The sequence below is a fragment of the Trichophyton rubrum genome (assembly GCF_000151425.1).
Source record: "Trichophyton rubrum CBS 118892 genomic scaffold supercont2.1, whole genome shotgun sequence".
In the NCBI taxonomy this organism is placed as follows: Eukaryota; Fungi; Ascomycota; class Eurotiomycetes; order Onygenales; family Arthrodermataceae; genus Trichophyton; species Trichophyton rubrum.
The window spans coordinates 2,737,670-2,754,389 of record NW_003456428.1 but is presented as its reverse complement, the minus strand read 5'-3'; the positions used below and the strand labels follow the sequence as shown (position 1 = coordinate 2,754,389).

Here is a 16,720-nt window from a genome sequence, read left to right as displayed (position 1 = left end):
CTGTCAAAAAGCCAGCTGAGACAGCGGAGAATAATTTTGAGGCTTTTGGAATACGGCAACATATGTCTCAGTCATTCTACCAAGAATGATCTAGAACAAAGCTCATCCTGCAAAAGCCCGTGTTCCGATACTAGCTCGCACCTGCTCCCAACCATATCTCCAGCCTGTCGTCGAGGCTGAAGAGTTTAGATCGCTGTGCGTGCAGAGAGCGCTCCTTTAATCTCCCCTGGATCGCTGATTTCGTGGAATAGATCGAGGGCCATCCTGGATGTTATTGTGGCCCATCACATTGAGGTGATACGTCCGTTTTGTCCTTCTTTGTATCTGAGAGTTGATATTTTTGACTATTTTTGCTATTTTGTCACAGCGGATATGCGAATATTCCGTATGGCCCCGAAGTCCGTGGCTCTTCGTGCTAGTAGCCGAAGGATTGCTGTCAAACGAGGCTCTGGCTAAACATAGGTCGGAGTCGGGAACTGTTACCAAACACAAAAAAGAATACAAAAAGGACTGAAAAAGGACACGAAGTTTTAACCAATGGAGTCCTTTATCATCCGGATTTCGACACTGGTGTATCTGATTATCAAGACCATAGAACCGCGTCATGTTTGCCAACACTGACTGACTGGAAACCGGAAACTTAACTGGCTTGCTCATAAAACTAAACAATGTCACGGCGAGGTCAAAGGGCACCCAAAGTGTGCATCAAAATTCGTCAGATTGCTAAACAGTTCTTTCTCTTTCTTTTTCTTTAACAACAAAAGCGAATGATACTAACAAAACCAAAAAAGGTACTAAACGACAGGTAGAGTCTATCATATCTTTGGGATATGTATAGATCTGCTTACCATCAGGCACCCGCTAACAAGAAACATGCCAACAACAGGGTGAAATTCGAGCGCAGTGCCTGGGAGCATTACACCGAGTGGAAGATCTTCCAAAATCCAACCCTGAGACAGCCAATACGCCATTATTCCCACAAGCACTAGCGTTGTTGGAATGGGGGTTCCTTCAAAGTATTTTGACTTCCCTGTCTTATCCTTGGGGAGTGTTGCGACAGTGACGTTAAATCGAGCGAGTCTAGTGAGACCGCAGAGAACAAAGAGCGTGAGTAGGATGTGGTCAACCGGCGATCTGATTCCAATTGAAAATGCTGCCACTGCAGGAGAAACGCCAAACGAGACCTAGTCAAGTGTTAGAGGTATCAACAAATTTCTGCGCACGGCTGGCTGAGGGGTTTTAAAATAAGTTCAGTATCTGTCGAAATGCGTACCAGATCCGCTAGAGAGTCCAGTTCCTGGCCCATCAGCGACGACTTCTTCCGCCATCTGGCAACCTTCCCATCCATGAAGTCGAAGAAGAGGCCGAACGGGATGAAACCAAGGGCCATCCAGATGTTTCCATGCTGGTGGGATTCACCCAGGCAGTATCTCAACGACGAAAATATCGACATCACTGGAGATTTTCTGGTCAGCTTCAGATATAGTTATAGGCTTTTTCGGCACTCTCTAGGTGATCGAGATCGATGATCGTTGCCGAAAACTTGCCTCCGCAAAATCCTAAGAAGCCGTCAGTCAGCAATGGGCCCGCCCAACTTGTATCAGAACTGAGGCGACCACATACCATTTAATTCCGTAATAAAATCGGCAAGATGCAAGGCCCTAGAAGTATCAAACCGCCGAGTTAGAAGGGGGGGAGAGCAGTCATCATCAGTAATATTCCAGCTGTTTGCGCACCTGATCAAGCTGAAGTGGCCTGTGTCTGCAGAGAGGAGTATCTTCTGCTTATCCTGGCCTAGCAAAAGGAAACATATCAGTCAGACTGTCACTCCAACGCATGTATCTTGTATAGCGAGGCCCATACCGGCATCCTTGGGGGTTTCAGAGCTCTCGGGCCCGTTGCCGCCCGCTGCAGGGCTTCGTCGCGACATGGCTGATTGTTGGGTCGCAGGAGGCCGAATTGTATAGCTAGATTACCGATATAAACGAATTCAACGTCCCGGGACGTCTAGAAGGGTAATAATAGCTGCTATTGCGCAGGAGAGAGTGCGAGGTGGGTGGAATGGGAGTTGTTTGTCCTTGGTTCGAAATGATGTTGATGTGGGCTGGATGGAAGGACGTCATATATTGCGAGTTTACCCTGCACTAAGAAAAAAAAAAGCTTGACCTTGGCTTGCAGCAAAACCGTTGGTCACAGTTGATTCGACATGCCGGACAGCATATTCACCACTCTTTTTGTGACTGTATATAGGAAGAGGTGTAGAAGAAGACACTGTGAGGAATGCAAATTGGCTCTATGTTACAATTAGTACATTGGAACGGGAACCGACAGCTCTTTTTTTTAGGCCAAAATAGCAGAGAGATCGTTAAATGATAAAGAATGAATCAAACTCCCATCCAGAATGCTCCTAAACGCCAGCGAGGAAAAGCGGGAAATCGGCTGATGCGATTCTCTCTAGCCTCGTCCACGGAATCCGCCTCGTGAGCCTCCTCTAGCACCTCCGCGGGAGAATCCACCGCTTCCACCTCGTCCACCTCGCGCGCCGCCTCTGGAGAAACCACCACGACCCCGGGGAGCGCCGCCCCGTCCGCCGCGGGAGAATCCTCCTCTACCACCACGCGCAGCGCCTCCACGGCCTGCGCCTCCGATCTTCTTTGGCTTTGGTGCACCTGGCGGTGGTTTGGGCTTGGGGAGGAACCTAGGTAAGGTGTGAGCTTGCATTATATCAACAGCCATCAGATAGAACGCAGGCGCATACTTCTCCAATGGTAATAGTTTGTCTCCTCCGATGTAGAACTTGTCACCGGCCTTGAAAGATGTAGGGACGATTCCCTCCTGAGGCTTTATGGTAAAGTATACTTGGTTGATCGGGCCTAGGACTTCATCAACTTTTCCAACTGGTGTCTATATCGGATCTCCAATTAGCATCCCTTTTTCCAGCGTGGAAACAGTGCTGCGATTGTACCTTGTTCTCCAGATATATCGGGGCGTTGAAATATGGAATCTTGGGGTTGATCGATTCGCAGACCATCTCTCCTTCGCAAGAGTGCATGAAGGTCCCCATCTCTAGTACGGTAGCCGGTGGCCCAAACGACTGTTGCATTCCTCCACGGCCTTAGACACAAGAAGGTAATTGCTGTCAGCTAAATTGAACTGGTTACGCATGTAATATTGATGGAGCGCACAACTCACCACCGCGAGCTCCGAACCCTCCACGGTTGGCGCCTGTGCCACGGCCTCTGGGTGCCCCGCGAAACGACATTGCGCAATTCCCTTTTCTCTCTTCTTAACAAACGTCCGCTGGTGCCGTTGGAGCTGATCGGCCGTCCGATATCTTGAAGACTTTTTTTTATATCTGCTTGTCAAAAGAAACGAAAAAAAGTCTCGGCTAAAATTAGTCGACTCAGTGTCACGTGAGGCACCCTAACTCCCCTATCTATACACTATATTCCAAGAGTCACAGTTTAGTTGCTTGACGATATCAAGGAGAAGACAGCACGAGACCAGGAGCAGGACTCGAAAAGATTGACCGGCGCGGGCTAACAGAGGCAGTATGAGTGAGACTGGCGCTCCAGCAGGCGCTTCGACCAAAGACACCGCCCTCCCCGACCGCACAGCAGCCATGGACGCTGGCAACCCCTCGAAGGATGCCCCGCAGAAAGCAGACAAGCCAAAGGGCAAATTTGCAGCCGCTGAGAGGCCGCTGCCAGATTTCATTATACAGCGAAATGAGCTGTTCGACCAGCTATACAAGCAGAAAGTGGAGGAACTCAAGAACAAGCCTCGGTTCGACATCACCGTGACGCTGGAAGTGGGGGATGGTGCACCATCCACGGTTATTGCGCAGGCATGGCACTCTACTCCAGGCTCGTTTCTGAAGGATATACCCAAGGAGCTCAGCTCGAGCGTGGTTATTGCTAAGCTTGACGGAAAGGAGCTCTGGGACTTGGATCGCCCGCTTGAGAGGGATTGTCGCATTCGTTATCTTCCCTTTGACTCAGTGGAGGGTAGAGAAGTGTTCTGGCATTCCAGTGCCCACGCTCTCGGTGAAGCTTGTGAATGCCAATATGGATGCCTCCTGTCACACGGTCCTCCCACTGCTCAGGGTTTCTTCTATGATATGGCAATTCCCGAAGGGTATGCAATGGCCCCTCCCCCTTTTACCAACAATTGCAATTGGCCTACCAAATCAACTTGAAGCTGAGGTTAATGATATCTTCTTTATAGTGGCGTTGTCACCCAAGCAGACTATCCATTATTGGATGCTAAAACCGCAAAGATCTTCAAAGAAAAACAATCCTTCGACAGATTGGAGGTTTCAAAGGAGAATCTGAAGAAAATGTTTGGCTATAGCAAGTATAAGCTGCACTATATCGACAATCTTATTGAAGGAGAAAGCAGCACTGTCTATCGATGCGGAACTCTCGTGGACTTGTGCCGAGGACCCCATATCCAGAACACGGGCAAAATTAAGGCCATGAAGATCACTCAGGTGAGCGTTTCTATGTCATTGAACGCCACTTTTGGCCCATTCCTAACATCAGACAGAACTCCTCTGCCTATTTCCTGGGTGATCAGACCAACGATGCCCTGCAGCGGATACGTGGTGTAGCTTTCCCAGACAAGAAACTGCTACAAGAGCATCTTAAATTCCTGGAAGAAGCAGAGAAGCGAAACCACCTTAAAATAGGCAAGGAGCAAGAACTCTTCTTCTTCGATGAAGTTTCCCCTGGATGTCCCTTTCTGCTTCCCAACGGAACTAAGATTTTCAATGCCCTACAAAAACTACTCCGTACCGAGTATCGGAAACGAGGATACCAGGAAGTTCAGTCTCCCAACATGTATGATGTCGGTATATGGCGCCAATCAGGCCATTGGGCTCATTACAAAGATGACATGTTCAAACTTGACGTTGAAAAACGTGATTGGGCCCTGAAGCCAATGAACTGCCCTGGTCATTGCATCATGTTTGGCCATAGAGAGCGAAGTTACCGAGAACTACCATTACGAATGGCAGATTTTGGCGTGCTTCATAGAAACGAAGCATCTGGTGCTCTGCACGGATTGACTCGAGTCAGAAAGTTCCAACAGGATGACACTCATATTTTCTGCACCGACAACCAGGTATGTATGACGGCTGCACTTGTCCGTAGACCAGTTAGGGAGAAATCACTAATTTCTTCTTTTCCCCTCTACTAGATCATGGAAGAGATCGAGGGACTCTTCGATTTCCTCCGCGCCATATATGGCTTGTTTGGCTTCAGTTTCAAACTGAAGCTCTCTACCCGACCTGAGAAATACCTCGGAAAGCTCGAGACCTGGGACTTTGCCGAAGCTCAATTGCGAGAAGCTCTCACAAAGTTCAAGGGTGCAGACTGGGAAATTGACGAAGGTGATGGTGCCTTTTACGGACCAAAGATTGATATCACCATTTCCGATGCTCTGAAGCGAGAACATCAGTGTGCAACCATTCAACTCGACTACCAGCTACCTCTTAATTTCAAACTCGAGTACATGACTGGAGAGACTGTTCCTAAATCTGCTGCTCCAGCTACGTCCAAGGCCGAAGCTAAACCAGCGGAGGGCGACTCGAATCCAGCTCAAGCCCAGCCCTCAGATTCCTCTACCCCAGGCCCAGGCAGAGCTAGACCCGTTGTGATCCATAGAGCTATCATTGGAAGCTTTGAGCGTTTCTTTGGAATTTTGATAGAGCATTTTGGTGGAAAATGGCCGTTCTGGCTTAGCCCCCGACAGATTTTGATTGTCCCTGTCATGGCCAGTGCCAACGACTATGTCGAAGAACTTCAGGAGATTCTTCGAGGCGATAAGTTGAATGTCGACATTGACCTTAGCGGCCACACTATGCAAAAGAAGATTCGAAATGGTCAACTGGCACAGTATAATTTCATTTTTGGTAAGCTTTTACACTCTCGTATCCTATGTTCTACATGGAGGGAACATTTGTACTAACAAAATCTTTAGTTGTGGGCGCTCAAGAGAAGGAGTCTCGCTCAGTTAACATTCGTAACCGTGATGACCCTAGTTCACAGACCAAGGGCAGTCTCGTACCCCTGGAGGAGGCTAGGGCTAAACTGCGCGCTCTCCGAAAGGAACGCCGCCTGGAGAATACACTCTAGAAAATCGATGTTGTATAAATTTTAGTTAAAGCCTTTATGACTTGGCTTTTTTGTCCCAGGATGGGGAAACGTGAAAGAGTTAATAAATGATAAGAAAAAGAAAATGAAAAAATACTAGGAATTTACTGCTAATTTATTAGTATCGAGTTTGCTGTCAGTAACTGCCTCCCGAGCTTTGAAGCGACAGCTTGGAATCAATGTAACAGGAGACATTCTGGCATTCCGATGCAAAGTCTTGAATCAACTGTAAATATTTGCCTGCCAATCTATCTACTCTTGATATATAACCCGACATAATATAGCACAATACAGTCAATGAGTGGAATACCTCCTCACTTTGAATCAGGTAACATCGTCTAGCCTAAATTTGGGTATTTCTATAGCCAATAACAACTAAGCTGCTTGTCGAATTGACGGACACCTAATCTTTGTATGGCCACTGACTATCAAATGTCTGGATATCATCTGTGGATTCGAACAGATGTTCAATGACCTCCTGCTTAATCTCTCCTAGAATTTTCTTTACTTCCTCGTAGTTTTCATGTTCAATAACACCTTTGTGAGGGTATAATGGTCCCAGGTGCTCTTGAATCTGAGTTGCGATCCTTGTGCTACTGGCTGTGGCCTCTTCATCCTCATCAATCTCTGTTATCTCGGCCTGTGAAAAGTTGAAAGGGCATGGGACAGGGTTCATGTCCGACCCTTTGGGCGCATACTCCTGCCAGTCTTCTCCCATTTCTGCGTATATAGTGCGAAGAGAGGACTCTCCGATGGTAAAGACTTGACGAGACAGCTCTAGAGTCAATCCGATAGGGGTATGCTTAAACAAGACAGCTCTGTAATACGCCGGGTTCTTGTGCTTCAGAAGAAGACGCCATGCAACCACAGCAGACTTATCCATGTAATTCTTGTGGACTTTCTTTTTTTCATCCTCCTGCATTGATTGGAAATCGTCAGGCAACACAGGTATTTCGAGATTTTCACCGATATCTGGGCCATCATAGTTCACAAATGGAAGGTCTAAGGGCTGGTCGAATAGTGGCGTTATCGGGGTTGATTGCCAGTCAATAATTCCAGTTATTTCAGTAGGTTTCTCTGGGTTCACATATATGTTTTCATGGTGGAAATCAGTGTGCCAGAGATGGCCCCGGAGAAGAGCTGGATCCTCAGGGAGAAAAGTCTCCAAAGACTGCAAAGAGCACTTCAAAGCTGCAACTTTTTTCTCAACAGTTGGTAAGTAGAGTGGACGGGGGCCGTAAATCAACAAGGTCTGTCTCGGGAATGGTAATGACCGAGAAGCCGTGATCTCTCGATGGGCGATTGCCTTCCTATAGTCAACCACTGTATTCCCTAGATGAAATTAGTAAATACACCAAATATTAAGGGGGAAACAGGCATGAATGCTTACAGGACCCTCTATCACAGCTAATGGAATCCCGTCCGTGTATAAACCATTCGTTGTGTGAAGCTGGTCCTACGACGAATCTAGGGTTATTGACTTGATTCCCATTCTTGTCGATATAAAGATAGTCCGCAGGCAGGGTGTCTACATCTCCTGAGTAGTATAGACTTCCGAATCTTGAGAATGCAACAGACGCCCATTCATTCTGATATTCGAAGATGTTGATTAGAACCTTCATCTTGTCGCTTCCTGAGAGACGCTCCCAGACTTTTCCCAATGGAATGCCTGAAATCTTCTCCATGATGATGAATTCAGCTCCCACAGAATTTTTGCTATCATCAACTCTGGAGCTCCATGCATGGACTTGTGGAGTGGGGGTCTTAAGCACAGTTCTCATCTACTTAAACATGAATAAAGACAGAGAGGTCAGCATAAGGTTTCAACTTGATGATATCACGTCATTGGATTGGTAGGCATACAAACTCCATAGTTGCAACTTCACTAGCAGTTGTGAGATGGGGAGTAATGGCAATCGGGTTGGGAACCTTCCCAACTACTTGTTTTCCATCCTCGAAGGTGAAAACGAAGGCTTTGTTGAAAAGGCCATCTGCGCATTTTTTGATATTGACAACCTCCTTTGCACCAACGGTATTTGCAGCCAACCGAGCCAGTTCATTCATATCAAAGCGCACATGTCTCTGCCGCATCTCCTCTGCCTCGTTGACAACAAAACGCCCTCGGGTATAATTGAAAAAGCTCTCAGTCGAGTTCCAATCTAGTTTAACATAGTTTGCTCTGTTCATGTTAAAATGTAGGTTTGGAGATTACCCACCCTTCTGAGTAGCCATTTTCCGTATGGCCTTGGTGAAGAACCGACTGAAGCGGGTTCGATGGCCTGGGTTTTTTGAGAACATGGTATCTAAAGAAATGAAGACAAGCAAAATCGAACGCAAACAGAATAATGTATTCGCAAAGCGCCGAAGATTCCAATAATTAATTAGTTAGTTACCGCGTAACTGTTATTTTTCTCCCAGTGTCATTTGAGAAGCATAAGGAACAAATTGACCAAAGTTAACTAGCTTACTACTCCGTACATAAGTAACTAACTTACATAGGCTAGCATGGTTACCTCTCAGGTTGTTGCTTGGGTCCACTAGTTGCTAAGCAACATCCACAATTACCAGGGTTCCGATAATTCCAATATCCACCGAAAAAAAATAATAATAAATCAGGCTATGAAATTGTCAAGGCTGTTGCATTATTATTTTCGACTACGGAGTATCTAGCATGAATTATGTGTATGCCTTGATGACCGATTAACTAGTAAGATTCCTACCAAGATATGGGGTATCAATTTACTAGCTAACCAAATAGTTAGCGCCTGATACAAACGACTCCCATTTCGCTGCTGCATGATTTTTGCTTCATGGAGCGTTAGAAAAAAGGGTAGCAGGGGTTAGCCCTGTTCAGAAATTCTAATCGGAAGTGCTTCTTAGTTAACTAAGTGTGGTATCGAGGGTTCAATCTAAAAGTTCTAACTATCGGGGTAACTACTTAGTTACTCTGCAGCTTTCCTACAGAGGTAGCTATTAGTTATAGATGACCTGGTACAGAGGAGGTACGGAGGAGGTAGATTAAAATATATCTCTGATAACGCCTATCGTGACAATTTCAGAAAAGCAAATAGATGATAATCCGTTTACCCTAGAGGACCAAATGTAGCCAGTACACCTGCTAGTTATTGGGTAATCAACCGCACACTCTCCGTGTACTCTGCCCCGAATCATAGCCTCGCAGTAACACTCTTACATTTATGCAAGTCGCCTTGCATTAGAGCACCCAGATTCTCAAGGCAGCAAATGAGCTCAAATCATCTGTCAAGCAAACTCCGGCCCCAACATGTAATATACGAGGCTATTGGCTTCTCTCAAATGCAGCCATACTCTTGACATCTTGCAGGGGTGTGCATAACCAGCTAGGAACAGTTAACTAACCCCGGTGCTTCTCATTTCACTGGATGGTCACCCTCCCTGTAAGTAGACATGCCTTAGCTCCGCACTGCCGGAGTGCCATATCAAGGCGGGCTGATGGTCGATTTTTCCCTCAAAAAATATCACAATTTAAACCACAAGTCATCATCTGAATAAGGGCCTTTGTTAAGTGAGTTTGCATTCAGTTTATACCACCTTCCCAATGATTATAGTGCTGATTAAATCTATAGCTTCGGATACTTCACGACAATCGACGGTTTCTATTCCAAACACCAACGAGTTAACTAACTGATTAACTTCCACCGGAACCCCACTAGTTAGTCAACTAACTAGTTTATCCAGTCATCATCATGGTCCGGGGAAAAATCTTGAAAGCCCTATCTCGGATGGAGAACTTTTTAATCGAAAAACCATCACAAGCGTGGAAGTTAGCAAAAGGAGTCGGAGAGGCAGGGTCTCGGGCAACCCCCCCTAGAAATCAAATCGATGACAGGAGGTTAGGAGTGAGGTTGGACTGGGGAGAGGAGCTCAAGAAGGATGGAAAGACTCTTCGCCGTATCAAACTCCAGCTCAATTCAATGCAACCGATAAAACTCTCAGAGAAGCAGCTCAGAAAAACTCCCATAGAGTATGGGCTACCGCTGATATCGAGGTCAACCCGGATATTACCAAGGAAGAAGCGCCTGCCGTGAATATCGCCATGTTCCAGCAGCTCAAGGATAACCTCGATGAGTAACCAGGCTTTGGCTTTTAAATTAACACCTGGAGCTCTCAGGCTGGGTTGAGATATTAAACTGAAGTCCCAGATCTGCTTGATATACTGCATGCTTTATCAACACCTATATATTGTTAGCACACAAACATGTATACTCGGTTAACCCTGCTGTTATTTCCAAGCTGTTTATGACTTTTTCTCTCGTTGCAATTTGGCCAACTAAATATCCGTGGAGTAGTTAAAAAGCAAATCAAATATATGCCGACTCCCGACTCTGCTGTTCGGCCAAAAATGAGAGTCCACTAGCTTCCATGCATTTGATATGGCAATAAAAAGTCTGCTGGTCATGGTTAGCTAATAGGCTTAGCTAATTGAACTACCTTCAAGAATTCGAACTAGTTAGTTAGTTGGTTAGTTAGCGGGGAATTGAACATCTTCTAATGACCTATAACGCGAGATATAACTTTGTGCAGATCCCAACAGGTTGGGTTTAAATACGATATCCGTTTATATTACCTCAACTAATCATATTTTCATTCAGTAAATCATTCCCGTGTCTCCTCCCTTTAACATAATCATTAACTAGTTAAAGTGAAGTGAAATGTATTGGAAGTCTTCCGGTTAAGTGGAAGTTCAGGTGTAAACTGTATCTTAACAATGGCTTTGGATATGTTTGACGTTACTAGTTAGTTAGTTATGTATAACTAGTTGATTAGTTAATAAAATTGATCTTTCTCTAGGTTTTGTGGAGACTCGGCCACCGGCCATCAAAAATAGGTGGATGTAGCCTGAGAAATCTCCTACTCGATTCCAATATTGGTTTTATTGGAAGTAGTAGGCAAAATTTTGGATGTAGCCACAGGATAACTATCAAAGCTGCCCGAAAGGCTCCTTCTTGACTGAATGTGCTTATATAGCCGCACTACAGTGCTATTGGAAGCCAATCATGGAGTGTTTAGGTTAATATAAGTTCCGGGATTTAGAGGGATCTTTCATCTCTGCAGATCTCATACAAGGCTCCTTCTGACGCTAGCACCCAAGTGAATATTGGGGAGAACATTAGCTTGATGCCACAGTATCCTCTGAACTTCCTGACAATATATTCCTCGGTGGGTTACCCACGTTACAACCATAAGGTTTGAAATAACTTATACCGAATATCACAGGACTCTACAGCTAGTTGGCTCGAGTTCTAGTCGACTGCGGTTTATGACTGTTACCAGGAGTGGCGTGTCAACGGGCTACTTCGCATGGTTGTGGCCAGATTCTTGAACATAGTAGAGAGAAGGAACCCAGGTTCTGGGACCCAGGCTCAGGTTGAGCACCTCGCTTTTTCCAACAGCTGTCATTGAAACAGGCCGGTCACAGTCTGGTCGTGGTTGGATGTCAATAAGAACCTGAGGCTTGTCAGAGGTGCCGCTGTTGAATTGGTCATATTCATTCAACGGACAAAGACAAACGGGGGCAAGGTCAAAGGTGATCTGCGTAGTTAGTCCTCTAGGGGAAAGATTCTGCTAGCAATGTTGCCTTACTATAGACCGAGGTAAGTAACTGCCATAACCTGATTTGAGAATACTTCGCAACCATCGGTTAATCAGTAATTACTAGCTGATTTTTCGTGCGCTGGCAGGAAATATGAACCGGGTAGTCTTTATACTTGTCAAGAAGGTAGCTCTTTGGCAGCATCTCCCCTAGCAGAAACCCGGGGATATTTACAATCTTTCTATAATTGAGACTTGCGCAGAAAGGCAGACGGCTTATTAATCAATTCGTATAACTATTTCCTCAACCTTTGGATGGCCAAGTAGGCCGCAATACATTTAAAAAATTAACTATATCTTAACCAATAGAAATCGGATAATTAGCTCGGGGGAAAATCTGAGCCAATAGCTAAAGAGCATTTCCTGGCCAGTAGAAAGAGAGTATGACACCAAGCCATGCCCCTCTGGGGAAGCCAGCAGACATTAAAACATTCGCTAAGCTAGTTAAGCTTATATCTAACCCCCTGAAGTCGAGCTAGTTTGTTATCGATGGGCGAAAAAATAGCGAGTCGCATGATGCAAGGAGCATCTGTCTCGTTTTGGGTGCGTTATTGGCGCTGGAAGGATTCCGAGTGACGCCAGGGTTGTTATGACGCGGCTTCACATAATATCAAGCGGACCGGCGTGGTGCTTCAACCTTGAAATAGCTTGAACTAGGCTGCCGGCTAGTTTGTAACATGAAATATCCCCTCGCACAGTTGACCAGAAACGTACTCCGTAGCGGCATGGCGAGACGGCTGAGGAAGTCGGAGTTAGAACATCCCGCCTCTCCGCTGCAGCAATCCCCCTCGAACTGCCGGAGGAGGTTCAACCGTTTGTCCGTCCGTGTGGACCAATTAAAAAAATCGGGGCCATCAAGTTGCCTCAATGTCTATATAGACGGAATGCTGTAAACCCTGTAGTTAGTTACAGGGGGGTGAGGCGCAGGCCGAAGACCCCGGAAGCGCGAAGGGCTCTCCTTTGCGTTGCTCTGACTCGGCGATTCTCATTCACACTTTTTTCATTTCGTATGATGGCAGCCAGAACGAACCGTATAACGAGTTGGTTCTAGTTTGATACGAATAATGTTAATGGATGGTGGAAGAAGTTGACCCTCGTAGTTTAACAGGAGGACCTCAGTTACTTAAGTGGCTTAGTCATATTCACGTGCCTTATCGACGCCTCGAGGCTGCTATCGCCGCCGCTGAAAGCTGCAAGGCATCAGTCAAGACTCGCGGAGAGGAGGATGAGCAGCCATCTTCCAGCAACAAAACCAGGGAGTAAGTCGCGGTGCGCGCAAGTGATATGCTACGACATACAATGCATTATTATTGCCAATTACCTGATGTACTTTTCCCTCTCCTGTGCAGCGTATCCTTATTAATAAGCAGGCAGACATTTTCCTAGCCCGTTATCCGCCACAAGCATTCAGAGAGACGAAGTCGCAGCTTTCTTATACCACAGCTTTTGGGTGCATCGGACCAATTTATTCGGTATCTTGACTCCTGATCCAACCCCTGGTGTTTGATAGGCTCGGCCGGATAGCTCGTGCAGCCTTGGGCACAGCTTCCGAACACCACGAACGGCGGTGCCTCTACTTCGAAAACGTTGCGGCCTGGGCTCCCCGCAAAAAAAGCTCCTAAGCTGTAATGGACATGACAGGAGGAGATATGGATGCCACCACATTCGATAACCGCGGCTCAAATGCCAATCAAATGCCGCAAGCGTTTGGGGCCTCCAACTCGGATGGTTCTCCCCTTACATCATCACACCCTGGAACAGCTTTCGCGGAAGATAATAACGATGCAAAAAGGAGGAGGATTGCTAGAGTATGTAGACTGCCCTATCACTCTGGATTACGGGATTTTCGAGTTAATACCTATACTGTCTACCTATAGGCGTGCGATATGTGCAGGAAGAAGAAGATAAAGTGTGATGGGAAAATGCCAAAATGTTCGCATTGCATAAACTACAAGTCCGAGTGCATTTTTACGCAAGTGGAAAAGAAACGAAATCCCCCCAAAGGGTACGAATTCCTTAAACATATTAGCATTTTCGACTGGAGCTATTGTCTAATCTAGAGTGACTCATGAATTAGGGCAAAGTACATTGAAGGCCTCGAGAACCGACTAGGCCGTATGGAATCATTACTTCGGCTGTCTGGTCTTTTGTCCGAGACTGATGCTAGAAAGACCGATCTAGGAGTACTGGAGAAAAGATTGGCAGACAGAGCAGCGTCACCGACCTCACAGCAACAGCAACAGCAACAGCCGCAACCTCCCAAGGCATCGACCATACCTCCTACTTACAATGCTTTTATGAGCTCGTCGGTGTCGCCTTCGAATTCTACTCCCCGTGGTGACTTGAATGCTAGTCCGAGAGCTTCATCAGCTGCAGGCTCCCCGGATTCCCAAAAAGAGTCAGAGGCAGAGGTTGATTCCCTCTCAGATATGATGTGCTCCTTAGTTACAAATAACTGTGGAGAAACACGATATATAGGTATTTTTACTCAAGGCCGATTTTCCTTGTGGGCAGCTATTAATCTTGCATCACAGGATCCTCCTCCGGGTTCTCAATATTCTCACCCAAGGGCATCCAGTGGGTAAATGAGAAAACGGGCGATTCCTCTTTCCAACATATGATCTCATCTGCATGTGTGGATGATAACAAATGGATTTACTGGAAACCAGAAATATTCAGCGACATATTTGCCCGTCGGGTTTTCAAACCTTTACCACCTAAGGAAGAGGCGCTATCTCTCTTCAGGGATTATTTTGAAAATTTCAATTGTATATTCCCTCTTTTCCACGAGCCTACTTTTATGCATCTAGTTGAGAAGCAATATTCAAGAGATCCCTACGAAGGCTCTGGATGGTGGGCTAGCATCAACGTTGCTTTGGCAATCGCCCATAGGTTACGGGTAATGAGCAACCTTGCTCCACAGGAAGAAGACAAAAAGGCGTGGCTTTACCTGAAAAATGCCATGGGCGTGCTTACAGAGCTTACCATGAGAAATACAGACCTCCTAAGTGTACAGGCTTTGCTTGGAATGGTAAGAATTTACACTTTCTTTCTTTCTTTTTTTTTTTTTTTTTCATGCCTTTAATTGACACTTATGGGATCCTATAGGCATTATTTCTTCAAGGAACACCAAATCCTCAACCTTCCTTCTTCCTTGTTGCAGCCGGAATCCGTCTCTCTCACAGTATAGGTCTACATAAGCGCTGTTCAGGCTTTGGTCTAAACCCCGTGGAGCTTGAACAACGGAAGCGTGTCTTCTGGATCGCCTATATCCTAGATAAAGAGTAAGCATACGATAATGTTAAGATTCATGAAAGTTTTTACAATTACTAACATTGTTAAAAGCATCTGTCTCCGATCCGGTCGTCCTCCTGTACAAGATGATGACGATATGAATGTAGAGCTGCCCAGTGAAGATCCCCCTGATAACATCGGCAATGTTCCTCTTTCGGATAACAAAGGGAAAATCAACCTGTTCCGTCTCATGTGCATATTCGCAACTATTGAGAGCAGGGTTTATAGACAATTGTATTCGACCAAAGCATCTCGACAGTCCGACGGTGAGCTTCTCAACACTATTGGCGAGTTGGATCATGAACTTGAGGAATGGAAGAATAGCATTCCTATAGATTTCAGGCCGGAACACGAAATAAAAACCACTCACAGGCCTCTGATCTTGCCCATCGTTGTTCTTCATTTCGCATACTACAATTGCCTGACGACTATACATCGAATGTCCGTTCATCACGGGTATTGGACAAGTCGTCTTTCAAACTACGCCATACAAGGACTAAATGCTCGACCATTGAACCCTCGGGTGTTTTCGTCTGCTATACTCTGTGTCTCAGCTGCTCGAGCTTCGATTAACCTGATTAAGTACATTCCGCAGGGCGATTTTGCTTGTGTATGGTGAGTAATATATCTAAAAATACCTTCCGCTAAGATACAGGAAACTAATATTGTAGGTTGATCCTCTATTTCCCTATATCATCCTTGGTAACACTTTTTGCCAATATCTTACAAAATCCGCTTGATGCAAGAGCTCGATCGGACGTTAAATTAATGAACCTTGTGGTTAACTTCCTCTCAATGCTCGCTACTGATGAATCAAATGGTAGTGTCAAACGTATGCTTAGCGTCTGCAGCGAATTCGAAAGAATAGCGAAGGTGGCTTTAGATCGAGCCGAGAAAGAATGTCAATCAAGGCGTAAAAGAAAGACAAGTGATGTACAACAGCAGCAGCAACAAGAGCAGCAGCAGCAGCAGCAGCAGCAACAACAACAACAACAACAACAACAACAACAACAACAACAGAAGGAGTCTAACATAACGCCGCATGTCAACGATAAGGATACCCAGCGTCCTCAGACACAGATGACAGAGAATCCCACAGTATCAAACGCCCAACATCAGCCATTTACTTCACCATTCCCGGCACACATTAATAATAACATATCAAGCGCATCCTCAAGTACATTCCCATCACCTCAGACATCGTCACAGAACGCATTTGATACAGTGATAAATGAGGATATTTCAGCCGCACAATTGAAGAATACCGCAAGATTTAACCAGGAGCTAAACGATATCATTGGTGGCCCTGGGTTAAACGTCAACCCTGGAATGTTCAGCGTCGACCAACAGCTTCCTAATGAGTCAATGCCCCTGGATGTCTCCTCCTTCCAGCAGCCTTTTGTCCCACAAGATTTATGGCAGATGCCAATGACCCTTGAATGGGACTGGGCGGACATGTCGAATGGCTTTCCATTTGCTAATGGGGCTACAGAGTAATAAAAGTTGTCCCACCTACCCGGGGAGCTCACTCAACACAATGCTATGGGCTTGAATTTTCTATATGGAGCGGTTTATTGTCTCCCGCTAGCGTAGGTGTATGGGCCATGAAGGAGTTATTTTCTTTTCGGTTTGATTGCTGT

The 16,720-nt window shown here is 45.8% G+C and overlaps 9 protein-coding genes across 13 annotated transcripts; 2 read left to right on the top strand and 7 right to left on the bottom strand.

The window, feature by feature from the left end:
• Positions 1 to 216: 216 nt before the first annotated feature.
• TERG_11672 (uncharacterized protein) lies at positions 217 to 657 on the bottom strand (the record flags this gene model as incomplete). The annotated part of the gene is made up of 1 exon (XM_047750749.1): positions 217 to 657. The coding sequence occupies one exon, from the start codon at positions 655 to 657 to the stop codon at positions 217 to 219; it is 441 nt and encodes a 146-aa protein (XP_047605320.1).
• Positions 658 to 815: 158 nt separating this feature from the next.
• On the bottom strand, positions 816 to 1,453 carry TERG_11671 (CDP-diacylglycerol-serine O-phosphatidyltransferase; the record flags this gene model as incomplete). Its single annotated transcript, XM_047750748.1, has 2 exons — positions 816 to 1,184; positions 1,274 to 1,453. The coding sequence occupies 2 exons, from the start codon at positions 1,451 to 1,453 to the stop codon at positions 816 to 818; spliced, it is 549 nt and encodes a 182-aa protein (XP_047605319.1).
• A 23-nt stretch (positions 1,454 to 1,476) lies between these two features.
• Positions 1,477 to 1,930, bottom strand: TERG_11670 (uncharacterized protein; the record flags this gene model as incomplete). The annotated part of the gene is made up of 4 exons (XM_003239014.2): positions 1,477 to 1,559; positions 1,624 to 1,661; positions 1,737 to 1,794; positions 1,864 to 1,930. 4 exons carry the CDS (start codon positions 1,928 to 1,930, stop codon positions 1,477 to 1,479), a joined length of 246 nt encoding a protein of 81 aa, XP_003239062.2.
• A 524-nt stretch (positions 1,931 to 2,454) lies between these two features.
• On the bottom strand, positions 2,455 to 4,103 carry TERG_01046 (H/ACA ribonucleoprotein complex subunit 1; the record flags this gene model as incomplete). Of its 2 annotated transcripts, XM_003239013.2 has the most annotated exons (4): positions 3,193 to 4,103; positions 2,966 to 3,114; positions 2,759 to 2,904; positions 2,455 to 2,698 (listed from the first exon to the last, which is right to left on the bottom strand). In XM_003239013.2, the coding sequence occupies exons 1-4, from the start codon at positions 3,260 to 3,262 to the stop codon at positions 2,455 to 2,457; spliced, it is 609 nt and encodes a 202-aa protein (XP_003239061.1). In that variant the 5' UTR covers positions 3,263 to 4,103. The 2 variants fall into 2 exon arrangements, with proteins under 2 accessions (XP_003239061.1, XP_047605318.1); XM_047749229.1 differs by having other exon boundaries at positions 2,455 to 2,904; positions 2,966 to 4,103.
• Positions 3,510 to 7,305, top strand: TERG_01045 (threonine-tRNA ligase). 2 transcript variants are annotated; one of them, XM_003239012.2, is made up of 5 exons: positions 3,510 to 4,137; positions 4,228 to 4,492; positions 4,549 to 5,124; positions 5,200 to 5,914; positions 5,983 to 7,305. In XM_003239012.2, the coding sequence occupies exons 1-5, from the start codon at positions 3,554 to 3,556 to the stop codon at positions 6,135 to 6,137; spliced, it is 2,295 nt and encodes a 764-aa protein (XP_003239060.1). In that variant the 5' UTR covers positions 3,510 to 3,553; the 3' UTR covers positions 6,138 to 7,305. The 2 variants fall into 2 exon arrangements, with proteins under 2 accessions (XP_003239060.1, XP_047605317.1); XM_047749228.1 differs by having other exon boundaries at positions 5,200 to 7,305.
• A 211-nt stretch (positions 7,306 to 7,516) lies between these two features.
• TERG_11669 (uncharacterized protein) lies at positions 7,517 to 7,936 on the bottom strand (the record flags this gene model as incomplete). The annotated part of the gene is made up of 1 exon (XM_003239011.2): positions 7,517 to 7,936. The coding sequence occupies one exon, from the start codon at positions 7,934 to 7,936 to the stop codon at positions 7,517 to 7,519; it is 420 nt and encodes a 139-aa protein (XP_003239059.2).
• On the bottom strand, positions 7,937 to 8,342 carry TERG_11668 (uncharacterized protein; the record flags this gene model as incomplete). Its single annotated transcript, XM_047750747.1, has 2 exons — positions 7,937 to 7,939; positions 8,019 to 8,342. 2 exons carry the CDS (start codon positions 8,340 to 8,342, stop codon positions 7,937 to 7,939), a joined length of 327 nt encoding a protein of 108 aa, XP_047605316.1.
• A 1,644-nt stretch (positions 8,343 to 9,986) lies between these two features.
• On the bottom strand, positions 9,987 to 12,034 carry TERG_11667 (uncharacterized protein). Its single transcript, XM_047750746.1, has one exon. The coding sequence runs from the start codon at positions 10,354 to 10,356 to the stop codon at positions 10,009 to 10,011; it is 348 nt and encodes a 115-aa protein (XP_047605315.1). The 5' UTR covers positions 10,357 to 12,034; the 3' UTR covers positions 9,987 to 10,008.
• Positions 12,035 to 12,118: 84 nt separating this feature from the next.
• On the top strand, positions 12,119 to 16,577 carry TERG_01042 (uncharacterized protein; the record flags this gene model as incomplete). 3 transcript variants are annotated; one of them, XM_047749226.1, is made up of 6 exons in its annotated part: positions 12,119 to 13,594; positions 13,664 to 13,791; positions 13,864 to 14,817; positions 14,895 to 15,070; positions 15,132 to 15,695; positions 15,752 to 16,577. In XM_047749226.1, the coding sequence occupies exons 3-6, from the start codon at positions 14,404 to 14,406 to the stop codon at positions 16,575 to 16,577; spliced, it is 1,980 nt and encodes a 659-aa protein (XP_047605313.1). In that variant the 5' UTR covers positions 12,119 to 13,594; positions 13,664 to 13,791; positions 13,864 to 14,403. The 3 variants fall into 3 exon arrangements, with proteins under 3 accessions (XP_047605313.1, XP_047603660.1, XP_047605314.1); XM_047747696.1 differs by having other exon boundaries at positions 12,119 to 14,817; XM_047749227.1 differs by having other exon boundaries at positions 12,119 to 14,817; positions 14,895 to 15,695.
• Between the last annotated feature and the right edge of the window lie 143 nt (positions 16,578 to 16,720).